Here is a 13,340-nt window from a genome sequence, read left to right as displayed (position 1 = left end):
CGGCGAGAAGGGGCGGGGGAGCCCGGCGGCCGTTGGGCCGTGTGCGGCCCTCCGAGCGTTTCCCTCCGAGGGGCATTTTGAAAGGGCGTCCGGATCCCCAGGGCCACCGTGGGCTCGGAAGGGGGACGTGGCTCTGAGGTTGCTGGGGCGTGGATCGCGCCTCGGAAGTTGGAGGCGAAACCGGACTTTCTCCTGGGCCGCGGCCGCGTGTCCACCCTGGTTTTCTTTCCCGAGGGCGGCTTCCCCGGAAGTCGGCGGAGAGAGAAGACACTTGGGGCGGTTAGCACTGGTTCTCTCTCGTCTTGAGACTTGCGTCTGAAAGGACGTCGTCCGAGACTTGATTCGATGATTGACGGTGGGTTGGTGAGAAACGAGTGTATCTGGGATTCGCGCATCTAAAGAAATGCACGCCGCCTGGTGCAGGCAAAGGAGAAAAGTACTGTTTGCTTTGCGCCTTCTGGTACAAAACAGGGTCTCGCCCCGTGAGTTCTTTGGCGAGCCTGGGAACTAGGTAGAAGTGGAAATAAAGCAACTCGCGCAGACGGCTCCGTTTCAGTAGATGGTGGTTTGAGAGATGAGGCTTGCTGCGTCCGGAAAGGGGTCGAGTTTGATCCTGCCCCGTAGGGTCGCTGTGAGTCGGAATCGACTGGATGACGCCGAGTTTTGTTGGGAGTTTGGTTTGTTTAATGTTGAAACCTAAGGTGGTCGATTTCCTAAAACCAAGGACACGCCAAAGCCTTCGGTCTATTAAAGGCCGATGAAGGCGTGGAATTATTACTAGAAATTGAGCGATGTCATGAAAACAAGAAATTTGAAGCTATAACACTGGAAACATTGAGTCTAATGTGATTGGTTCTAATGAATACTGGGTGAAGGGCAACTTGGGTTTTTGAAGGATCGATTGCCGAGGTGTGAGGATTTTACCCGGCATTTATTTTTATGCTGATCTTACTCTCTCACAGTGTCTTCTCTGGTATTTGTATTTCCTAAAACTTAATGTAATAAGATATTTACTTCGTATGTAATTGCTTATAAGCCTGTTAGATTTTGGAAAGATATAATGGTAAAATTACACTAAATGAGCAAAGTAAATTGCAGTCAGTACAACACTGGGAATTTTAACGACTTTTTTTTTTGAAGATGATAGAGCAGAATTTTAATTTTTTAATTTTCGGGGGGTGGGGTGGCTATCTTCAGCTTATTTGGCAGCTTCATCCCAGAATGGTGTTGTTTGTTTCTTAAGAGAAAGATGAAATGCAAAGTGAATTGAAGTTGTCTTTAAGTAATTAAAGTGCATTCAGTTAAGATTTGTTGGAGATTGTAGTTGGATATGTCTTTATGTCCATTGTGTATTGTATGCTACCCTAACCTTCATCAAGCACAAAGGATTTTTAAAAGCTAACATTTTCACATGAAAACTTGTGAAGAACTGTATCCTATTTCTACTTTGTGACCCTGTCAAAGGTACCATCCATGTCCCTACCTCTTAAAAAAACCTAGTAAAAGATTAAAAAGACAATTCAGAGCTTTATTAGGCAGAAGGGGAAAGCAAATGGGGGTTCTTGGAAGATTGATAGAGGACATTTCTGAATTCCAGGCATGTGTGCAAACATTAAAATCTAATCAGGTCTTATTTTAGGGTCTTTGATTTAAACTACTGTTGGCAGAGATGTTGTAAGCCTCTTAAATTATATGTACTACAGGGATGTGGTCCCTGCAACTCCTGTCTGAAGTCTCCTGTTGCGCAGGACCCGTTTTCACAGACCTGGGATTCTATTTACTTTATCAGTATGAAAAATCCCAAATGCATCTTCTGGTAGTGTGGAGCATCCGGCTGCTAACCGCAAAGTCTTTGGTGAAACCATTGACAGTCCTAGAACCCCTACGGTTATTATGAGTCAGAATTGACTCACTGGTGTTGGTCTTATAATGGAGGAACAAATGCCTTTACCCCAGTGTGGTTTGGGGTTTTTATTTAAATAAGATCCTTTAAAGTGCCTTCAGAAACCCTGAGTATACATAGGTGTCTTCTTTCAGGGAGTTGCCCTGTGACAAAGACTGTTTAGATAGGTGTCCACTAGTTTGTTGGTGTTTTTGAGTTGATTTGTCAGTGGTTTATGATAATCAGAATTTCTTAGTAAACTGGTGTTTATAAAACATTTCTGAATTAGTAATTCTCGTATATTATGCTCACTGTTTAAAAAGGCTGAGTCGAGCAAGGAAGTTACCAATTGGTGTACTGATTTTTTTTTTTTTTCCCTCACAGACTCTTGTGAAAGCCAACACAGCTGTGTATCCTGCTTTAATGTTAGCCTGGTCCGTTCTACCTGCTTCTGGATAGAATGTAAAGATGGTAAGAGGCTTTGAGTTTCCCTTAATTTTCAGTATTTATCTTGCAACTTGGACGCTTTCTTTTAACAATTCGTTAACATGAGTAACACCCCCTCCCCATCCTGTATAATCTCTTCTTGCCCCCCTTTCCCCACCTACCCTTTTAACCTCTTATATTTGATAAGTAAGGGTCAATTGCTTTGAAAGGAAGAGTGCTTTTACATCTTTGGAAGGATTAAGAATACTAATACTCTGGAATTAGCAACGAAAGGAAGTTGTGCAGTTCTCCTCTGGCGATTTTAGGAAGTCGGGCACCACCTCTGGGGGCTGTGAGGATAGATACCCTGCAAGGGGTTGGGAAAGACTTAAAATAATAATAATTTATACTATATCAAGGGTTCATGATGGGGCAAGGAGAGGCGGGAGGGTGGGGATAAAAGGCGCTGATACCATGGGCTCAGATAGAAAGTAAATGTTCAGAAAATAATGATGGCAACATATGTACAAATATGCTTGGTACAATTGATGTGTGGATTGTTAAAAGAGAGGTAAAGAGCCCCCAATACAATGATCTATTAATAAAAATTTTAAGACATTGGGAAAGACTTGAAACTTTGTTGGGAGAGAATGGGATGTGGGGAAAGCGTTGCCTCTTCCTAAGTTTAAAGTAAATTACCTATATGTACGCTTGGTAGAGTGATAAAAAAGCTAAATGGGATTTGTTGAAATATCTATAAAGTTTTTGGTAGAACCATGGTAGGACATTTCGGCATGTTTAGTCTTATTTTCTTGTTATAAAATGGGTGCATTTTTATCAGTAATATTTTATATGTGTATTTTTTTTTTTTATTAAAGAAAAGTCCAAAACCTCATGTTAAGGAAAAGAAGCTGAATAACTACATAGCAAAGTTCAAAAAGCTATTTTAGAGTTAGGTCCTAGCTTAATTTTAGGTTAGATTAACATTTTTGTTTTATGAGTCACATTTCTGTTAGGCCGCAAGTGGCATTTTGGGGTAGCCCTTTTCACGCGTGGCGTGCAGTATATAGCAGGGATTGGCAAGTTCCGGGTGGGAAATGCCTTATTTGGGACTATGTGGAGGAGGGAGGCTTTTCTCTTACTGTTGCTTTACATCTGCCTGCCCAGGAATGCTGTTGGAGCAGTCGGGAACATTCTGACCACTTTTCCCTCCCTATGGTTTCTAGCTGCTTTCCTTGACTATAGTAGGCACACCACTATTCTGAGATGTTTTTCAAATTTATCTGTTTAATGTATTTATATGGATTTTAAAAGGAAAAAAATCTTGAGAGCTCTTTTAATATCACTGACAATTAGCATAGGGGGGAAGTGCCCCCCAAATCCTTACAGAGATCTCTTTATTCAGCCTTAAACAGGACAGAGACAAGGGAAAGACAAAAACCATCCAGTTGAAGACCCCTCAGCTTCCTAGACTGCTTTAGGGCCCTCCTGTTTAGGAAATCTGGGTATGTGACTCATGATTGAGTGGCCCTCATACCCTGATGTCATCAAGGGGGACATCCAGACAAGTCCCTGAGGGCTAGACCGCCCCTCCCTGGGCTTGGCAGGGTAATCCAAGCAATAATCGGAAAGAACTGAATGGAGGTGGAATCTCTTATAAGCTCAAACCACATCAACAGATGTAGGGTGCTCTCAGCAAATGAGCCGTCCTTGTGATCAGAATTTAAGCTCTAATATAAAATTAGGAAAACACCAATGTCTTTGATCTTTTAAATTGTTGGTGCTAGGGTTTTGCACCCCCTACTCCCGAGCAATTCTGGAATTTAGTAGTAAAATCAAAGGTGATAATAAAAGTGATTGGTGCTGTTTGTCCTTTTTTTCCTTCAATATCAGCTAAGAAAAGCTACTGTTCAAGTAATTCATCAGTTAGTGATTGTCAGGTCGTGAACAAGACAGAATTGTGTTCAGGTAAGTTTTTACTTTTGCCACTGCTCCTGAGTGATGTAGATGATTATAGTTTGAGTGTGCCTTATTTCAATGTTTCGTTTGAAGTATTTCCATAATTCAAATATCGTTAGAGATATAAATTTGTACAGTTCTTCCTCTTGAGGGGGGGGGCACTGCATAATTTTTAGAAGGGAGCAGTAGACAAGTACATTTGGGAACCTATGCTTTAAAGCCTGGTTTTGAAATGGTTACCTATACTGTGGAATGCTGTAATGTGTGTATGCCTCCCAGTGTTTTGTTTAGTAAGTTTTCTAGAAATTCTCTGTTGTTTAGACCTTCAAATTTGCATTTTTCAGGCTGGACTTGTTTAAATCTGGAGATGGGTGCTAGTGATTGTCGGACATAATCTCTAGCATAGTTTATGCTGTGGATAAATGAACTCTCTTGGAATTTAACCATTCCTATACCTTAATTTGAGGAATTTATTTACACTGTTGCCTTTACTTCTTGTTTAGGAATTAGTTAAAATTTCTTGATGACAGAGCAAATTTCGGATTTATACCAATACTGCCTTAGCTTATTTGGGGAGGTGCTTCCCCCCACCCCACCCCAACACACCAATTTGAACTTTGTAACTGAAGATTACAGGAATTTTAGATCAATTGTACCCAATGTAAATTGTGTCATATTAGGTGGTAGGTGAATGTGCATTTTTAGTAGTTATTTGCTATAATGTAGTAAGTATTTGTAGTAGTCGATTGTTTTAATTGTGAAGGACAAAATTCCAAATTACATGCTATTTTTTTTTTACATGTTATTTAAATAGTGGACAGGATTTACTTGCCTTTCATGTAAAGGAAGTATGAGCTACAGTGCAGCTTGAAGACTATCAGGTAGCAGCTCTCCAAATCTTAGGAACCCATCTCCAAAACCAAATTCACTGCCAAGGAGTCATTGTTGATTCATATCAACCCCCTGTGGGTTTCTGAGACTAGCTACTTACAGGAGTAGAAAGCCCAAAGTGCTGCTGGTGGTTTCGAACGGCCGACCATTTAGATCGCAGACCAACATGTAACCACTATACCACTAGGACTCCAGGAGCCTACATATTTACTTTGTTGTGTTTTTTTGGCATCACAGAACAGAACATTGCCTAGTTCTGCACAGTTGTTTCTATATTGAGCACCTTGTTGCAGCAACTATGCTGGTTGGTTTTGTTAATGCTTTTTTTCACTCACCCTCTGTCAAGCATGGTGATGTCCAGGGATTGGTCCAAAGTCTGAGATCATTGTAACTGTATAACTGTACAACCTCAGTTGTAAAGGAGCATTTTTGGCTGTACTGTAGTTTTCTCAAAAATAGCTTTAAACTTGCTGCCTACGGTGGGTGTTCCAGCCAACCACATTTTTTTCTGTCAGAAGGAAAAGACCGGAAAGGCAAAGAAAGCCTGTATCTACGCTTACGGTGCTACCTAAACTTCCCCGACTCCAAGGCCGGACGAGGCCAGAAGGTTGTCCAGGCCCGTAACACGTGCTACATGGCCACCCGTAGATGGCACACAGCCAGGGAGCTAAGAGATAGTGTTACTGGGGGGAGAGAAATGTCACTAAAATCGGTGGTTATATTTCTAAAGAAGGGGAGAATGATACTGGGTTGGGACAACTGTTGGTCTCTTCAACAGACAATTATAAAAATTGTTAAAACATGTCAAGTGACTGCAGGTTGGGAAAGGGTATTACAGATTGTGGAATTTTAAACTGTTTAAATTTATACTTTTTGTTTCTTTTCATTAGTGCCTACTCCATTGCCAACAAATTCTACAGGTAACCCAGGGTGACTGGTTCCTTTTCTCTCCTTCTCTTAGAATTATGCTTTCTTGGGGGGTGATTTAGGGCTTAGCTCAAAGTTACTAGTACAACTTTGAGAAATAGGAAGACGTGGCTTGAAGCCTGGCTTGTGACAGTGGTAATTTCACATTCCGTGAATCTGAGATTTTTTGTAGCTTTGTGCATTCATTCTATTAACTTTTTGTGGGTTTTATGAAAATCTCAGAAAATACAGTAAAAAATAAGATCAACTTGTAATTTATCAAAATAAAGTAAGTCTTAACACATCTTAAAATACTACATTGTATTTGTCTCTTGGTATGACTTTTTTAATTAATGTGGGTGTTTTTTTTCTCTCCTTTAGAAATAAGGTTATTTATAAAGAAACTACAATTTCCTCTCCTAAACACTAGTTATTGACCTTCTATGTCTTTTCGTAAACTTTATATAGGTGTGAGGATAGATTTGATATATAGATATGAGGGCTTCAAACAGTTTGTAGAAAAATTCCATTGTCTTTCAAGTTCATTTCCCACTAACTTTCTGAAGTCCCCATATTTGCCCACGTTCACTCACGCACACACGCGAGTGTGTATTTGTGAGTGAGAGAGAGAGGGCAATTTTATGGCTTTTAATGCTTTAGATAATAGTATTTTGGGAAGTGTGACCTATGTTCATGAACCATTAATTGAAATTTTAGCCTTTACTAAAATCTTAAAAGCATGAAGAAAGCTGGTAGGGTTTTTATTTTTAAAGTGAAATACTAGATAACTAGGCAGTTAAAATGTTAAGGTTTTTAATACATTTGTTTACATTTCAGCTAAACCCACAACTCAGCCTTCCCCTACTTCAGCTCACACCGCAGTTCCTACAACAGGTAATTGAGGTTTCTTAAACCAACAATGATGCAGAATTGTGTGCACACAGTTGGCATATACTATTTCTGACGATATTTCCCAGGTTCACTAATGAATAGCTATAGGCTGAAAATGGTCTTAGGTTTAGGAGGGACCAAGACAGTAAGCTCTGGCATACTAATGATAGGTTTGTTGGATCCTCTTCTTATTTTTTAATGTGTACTCGTATTTGGCTTGACACAGAATTAAGTAATTGTAGAATTTGCAGATGAAATATAAATTATTACTTAAAAAGTACTAGCCCTCAGAAGAAATTAAAATCCCCATATCCTTTTCCTTATTTATGGCTTGGTGATAATTTCTCATAATTCAGCTATTTTATTTGTGCGCACCTTAATATTTTTTTTTTGTAAATTTCATTATCAACTTTGTATTCAGTATTGTAAACCACTCGTCAAACCCAGCAAGACAGTATATTCTTCAAATGGCTTTTATGGCAGTTCTTTTGCTTGTTGAAATGATAAATTATAGATATTTTCATTGATTGTTTAACTTGAAAATTGTGAGTTTCACATACATTTCCAGTTCAACTCAAAAGCTATGTGAATTTTCTGCACAAGTGTTAATATTTGTTCTTTTTTTCTCTTATCTTGTTATCTTTTAATAGTTGTTGTAGTGACCCTTTATTTAGAAATACTCCAAAGCATTTTCCAGGCTACAGTCTTTATTGGAGCAGATCACCAGGCTTCTCTCACAGAGTGGCTGGTGGGTTCGAACCTTTGACTTTTTAATTGCACCACCGCATTTTGATACAACACGTACTCTTTATTTATTTATTCACTTCCTTGAGGGTCCTGGTGCCCACAAGAGTACAGGCATCAAATGCCCTAAAGGAACTTTCGGACCAAAGAGGAAATGGGGGACCTCAGAATCTGGGTCCAGTTCCCAGCCATGAGGGTGGCAGGGGGGTGGGGCAGGCCGTGGTCAGGAGCTCTAAAATGGATCACTCAGGTGCCTTGGGCCCAAAGACCCGCTGTCAGCTGACTGACACCCCGCAGCAGCCCTCTTGCTTTCCAGCGCCCTGCTGGGCCGGGGAGGGTAGCCAGTGGCAGGATGGCCAGATCAAGAGCTGAAGCCTGACCTCAAAGCCTCAGAGAAATTTCAGTTCTCATGTAGAGGCAGAGCAGGATTACCCAGCAAGAGCTGGGGGATCTTTGGGCAAAGGGCTGGTAGAAGCACCCAGTAAACAGTGTGCCCACACTCTGTGGCACCCAAGCTTCCCACTGCCCGCATTTTGCTGTTGATGAGGGAAGAATCAGGACTACTCATCCTGAAAATAGAGGGCAGGACCCCAGGTGTGAGGGTGGGGGTCAGTACTGAGAGAGTCTCCGCACCCTCTATTGGTGGTGATGGGGACCTAACTGAGGTAATGGGGAGTGGGAGGTGTGGCGGTGACCTCAGTAGGGATCCTAGCGGGGACTTCACAGTACTGGTGAAGAGGTGAGATGATGTGGCCACGCTCTTATTTTCTCACCGACCTGATATGGATGTATTAATAAGTACAGTTTTAATAACACACCTTTATATGCACAACATCCTGTGCCCGGCACAAACAGTGCTCGCCTACTAACTGAACCGATGGTGGTTAGAACCTACCCCGTGGTGCCTCTGAAGAAAAGCCTACGGCCTGCTTCTGAAAGGTCATAGCTTTGAAAATCCAGTGGAGCCCAGGTTTACCCTACTTGGGTTTGGGGCTGCTGTGAGCCAGAATCAACTTGACAACTATTGGATTTTGTTTAGTGTTGGTCATTCAGGCTGTGTAAAATGCTTTACAAATTAATGAGTTGAGCAATTAGCTAGAAATATATACAGTGTGAAGAAATTTTTGCAAATTCTAAAATTGGCTGGCAATCTCAGGTTATAATTTATATGCCAGGCGGATCTTTTTCTGTCAGTTTGCTGTTTGAAAGAGTTGAGCAGGATTGACCATTAGAAGTCATTGAAGAATGAAAGGCTTGTCTTCCCACTTATACAGGCCAGATAGTAGCTGCTAGAGAGTTGGCTCTAGAGGAAAACATTTAAAGATTTTTATGGCAAAAGAGAAACTTGGGCGATTCTTGAAATTGCAATGTTCAAGGATCATAAGACTTACTAAGGGTTGTTATTTCTTCTGTCTTATCCAGCAGATCTGACCAATACCACTGTGACGCCAACCTCACAACCTGGGCGGAAGTCCACCTTTGACGCAGCCAGTTTCATTGGAGGAATTGTCCTTATCTTGGGTGTGCAGGCTGTCGTTTTCTTTCTCTATAAATTCTGCAAATCTAAAGAAAGAAACTACCACACTCTGTAAAATGCATCAAATTAGCACAGACTGCCGGTTCATTTGCGTAATTCACTGAAACCAAAATAATGCTTTTCAAGCTGTCCCACATGGAAGACGCTGTTCTAGAATACATCTCCACAGGATGCATATAGGATATTTTGGAGCACCGGCCTTGAAGAAAAAAATCAGTTGTCATTTTGTTGAACGGGAATATTTAAGATATTCTGCTGAATCCTTGTGGCTGTCTTCTTTTATTCAAATGGCTGCTGCTGTGGGATTATGTTCTCTGTTCTTGACATGCCAAATGAAACTTTTGTAATGATGGAAAACATTGTCCTGCACAGACAACCTCATGGCTCTTTTTGGCAGTTACAATGCAGTCATTTCGAAGTCTGAGAGTGGTTTACGTTCGTCCTTACTCAGGATGTAGTTTAGTGACCAGAAGTGAGAAGAGCATGCCAAATGAGCATCAGTCAGGTGGAGTTTTGGCTGTCATTTCAAAAGTGGGATAAATTTGTAAATTTAGTAGTACTAAACTGTATCCTTGAGTAACATTTTGTGCTTGATAAGTTATTTTTCTACATTAGAAATAGGATGCCACACAGGGAATTACATTCCAGATTTAAAGAAATGGATGGAAAGGATACAGACCATTAATGCATAGCAGGTTATTCATGTTTGTAAAGCACCTTGTATCATTGTGAAAATAAAGAACTGTGCCTTAACAGACTGAAAGGTAGGCTGTAACTTCAAATGTCTATGATTTGTTATTTTACATAGGAAAGTAAGGGTTCCTCTGAGGATGTAACTTGCTGTGAGCCGTAGGAAACCTGCTTTTCGCTACCACACTATTAATATTTCATCAACAACCTATCTACTTCAGAGCAAAGTAACTTAAGCTAAAAGATGTTACACATAGTTGAAAGCATTCACACATTAAAATCCCAAACTACATTTTTCTTACTGGCTGTAAAAAATTAAAAATTAGCGATAAGATTGGGGTTTAATTGTCCTTGTTCCTTCAAAAATACATCTTGACATTGTACCTTGAAAGGATTTCCACCAAGCTTACTTGAAAAGTATCTTCTCTCGAGTCAAGAAGGCTTAGAATTTTTCACTAACTTTTTAAAGGAGACGATCATTTTATGTTTTCAGACAACAAATGTGACCACTGTAATTTCAGGAAATTTAAGGATTTTCAGTTGATCAGATTACTGTATGGTTTCTTCTCCCCTTTCCATTCTTGTTGGCGTCAATTCCCATAGTATCATGTACATGCATATTTCTAGTTTCTTAGGAAGCTCGTTTTGTGGGGGTTTTGGCTTTCTCAGTTTTAGAACAACTTCAAGGGTTGAAGTTTGACATGTTGGATTAGCTCAGAGCTTAAATTAGTTTAAAGTACATTTTTTTTTGTTTTTTTGTTTCTTTTAGCCTATAGTGGCCGAGATTAGCACTTGGTTTTCAGTGCTTTATGGTAGGAAATGATAAATCGCTTTGGTCCATTTAAAGAACTAAAGCTCCTTACATTTAGAAAGTTATATTAAAAGTTGCTAAAATGAAGATTTACTGTTTATTTGTTATTTTCTGGTACAGCTAAAGTTTGTTTTACTTGCACATTTGTACAAATACCTGTTTTCAAGTGCCTTAATTATTTCCTATCTCTAGCTTGGAAGGTTTGGGGGAAAGGTGGTTAGTTTACCTTACATTTCTGTGTTTCCATTAGTAGTAGTATTCTAGGTACCTCATTTTTTTTTTTTAATGTGTCATGGCTGTTACTTATTAGTGAGTGATAAGATTTATTTGAAAATACGCAGAATTTCCATTCCCTGTAAAGTGAAAAAAAATCAGCTACAATGGTATAAAATGGTATAATTATCATTTACCTGGATAGGAGTATTTTACCATACGTTCATGCCAGTACATATAAGCAGATTTGATGATGCTGTAGCTTGGTGTTCATGTCAATAAATATAAGCAAATTTGATGATGATGCTGTGGCTTGATTTAGATTTTGCAGATCTAAGAAAGCTCTTGCAAAAGAAGTCACATCCTTTGCTGACTCGTTTATTATTTTTCTTAACAATTTAATAATATCTTGAGCCATTAATAATATTTTTGTTGTATTTTTAATTCAGAAGATACATAGAAACCTCTTGAGATTTTTCATTTGATTTGTTCATGCTGATACAATTTTATCAGATCACTTATTTTACCTTATGGACAGGCAGACACTGATATATTTAGAAATTTCTATTTTAATTCACTCAAAAACTGTAAAACCAATCTGTATCATGTACCAAAATGATTTAAAATAAATCTATGTTTATTGAATTTGATTTATTTTATTGCCTGAAGTGTGTGTGTTTGCATATTGATTATGAAGTTTAATGGTAATGGATTTATCTATTGATTTTTTTTTGAGGATGGATAGTCTATTATTTTGGGGGGTTCCCTAATTTAGCAGGTATTAAATGAGGTTTTATATTTTGTAACGGAGCAGATGCTTTAGAATGATAGCTGAGAGGAGAGCTTGAGTCTATTGATGAACGTGACATACTAGTTGGTTCTTGAACAAGATGATAGAAACCACTTGGGCTCAATTTTTATCTAGTTAGGAATTAATGAGAATATCTTTTTATATACTTGAAAGTTTAATTGAGATTTTCTGCCTCTTTAATCCCAGATCATATGTAAAGTTAAGTTTATGATTTGAGAACTTGGCATAAATACCTGGTACAATGCTGTGAAATCGGCTTCTAGGCCTGTTTTAGGCACAATTATTCTCTATAAAATCATAGAACTTGGGCTGAGAAGAAAGAATATAGTTGAGTATTCCCGTAGAAGCTTTAAATTGTAGTTGTCGGGTGCCTTTGAGTTGATCCTGATCCTTGGAACCCAAAGTGACGAGAGTAGAATGGCCCTGAGTTTTCCAGAAAATAGGACTTTCTAGACTCATATTTTTCAGAATCAAATTACTAGGTCCTCCTAAGCTGTTGGGTGGGTTCAAACTGCTAACTTTTTGATTAACCATTTAACCATAGCACCACCAGAGCTGTTTTATTTGGCCTTAGAATTCATGTGTTTGGATTTCATAATTGCCGTAAAATTGTGATATTTCCATTTGTCCATGAATTGTAAGGCTTGCTTACTATATAAGTTGTTTTTGCAAAGCATAACCATGACTCCCTAACACGTAGCTAGAAACAAATTATTTTGATAAGATTAGGGTTCAAAATAAGTTTGCTTTGTAATGATAGTATTTCTAGTGTGAGTCTACTGTTGATGACTTGTTCATGTTTTGTGTTTGGCCTTTGTTTTTGAAGATATTTTGCCGGGTATAAAATTTCAGGATACTTTTGGTTTTCAGTCCCTTCAAAGTATTGAGCCACTGTTCTTTTCCTTCCATTGTAGCTTATGAGAAATCTTGTGCCTCTCCACTTGTCTTTCCTTGAGCAACTTTTTAAAAATCATTTTATTGGGGGCTCCTACAATTTTTTTAAAAATCATTTTATTAAGGGCTCATACAACTCTTATCACAATCCATACATACATCAGTTGTGTAAAGCTCATTTGTACATTCATTGCCCTCATCATTCTCAAAACATTTGCTCTCCACTTAAGCCCTTGGCATCAGCTCATTTCCCCCCTCCCTCCCTGCTCTCCCCTCCCTCATGAACCCTTGATAATTTATAAAATATTTTTTCATATCTTACACTGTCCAGAGTCTCCCTTCACCCACTTTTGTATTGTCCGTCCCCCAGGGAGATTATGTGTAGATTCTTGCAATCGGTTCCCCCTTTGCACCCCACACTCCGGGTATCACCATTCTCACCACTGCCCCTGAAGGGATCATCTGCCCTGGATTCCCTGTGTTTCCAGTTCCTATCTGTACCAGTGTACATCCTCTGGTCTAGCCAGATTTGTAAGGTAGGATTGGGGTCATGATAGTGGGGGGTGGGGGGAAGCATTTAGGAACTAGAGGAAAGTTGTATGTTTCATTGTTGCTACATTGCACCCTGACTGGCTCGTCCCCTACCCACGACCCTCTGTAAGGGGATATCCAATTGCCTACCAGT

The 13,340-nt window shown here is 39.4% G+C and overlaps 1 protein-coding gene across 1 annotated transcript; it reads left to right on the top strand.

The window, feature by feature from the left end:
• The first annotated feature begins 301 nt into the window (after window positions 1-301).
• Window positions 302-11,600, top strand: CD164 (CD164 molecule). The gene is made up of 6 exons (XM_045294506.1): window positions 302-355; window positions 2,267-2,353; window positions 4,202-4,276; window positions 6,049-6,078; window positions 6,902-6,958; window positions 9,125-11,600. Exons 1-6 carry the CDS (start codon window positions 346-348, stop codon window positions 9,289-9,291), a joined length of 426 nt encoding a protein of 141 aa, XP_045150441.1. The 5' UTR covers window positions 302-345; the 3' UTR covers window positions 9,292-11,600.
• Window positions 11,601-13,340: the final 1,740 nt, after the last annotated feature.

Source organism: Echinops telfairi, unplaced genomic scaffold, assembly GCF_000313985.2.
Source record: "Echinops telfairi isolate 266 unplaced genomic scaffold, ASM31398v2 ScPeMD7_3533;HRSCAF=4204_0, whole genome shotgun sequence".
In the NCBI taxonomy this organism is placed as follows: domain Eukaryota; kingdom Metazoa; phylum Chordata; class Mammalia; order Afrosoricida; family Tenrecidae; genus Echinops; species Echinops telfairi.
Note: the sequence above shows the minus strand (reverse complement) of the source record. Positions and strands in the feature narration are given on the sequence as shown.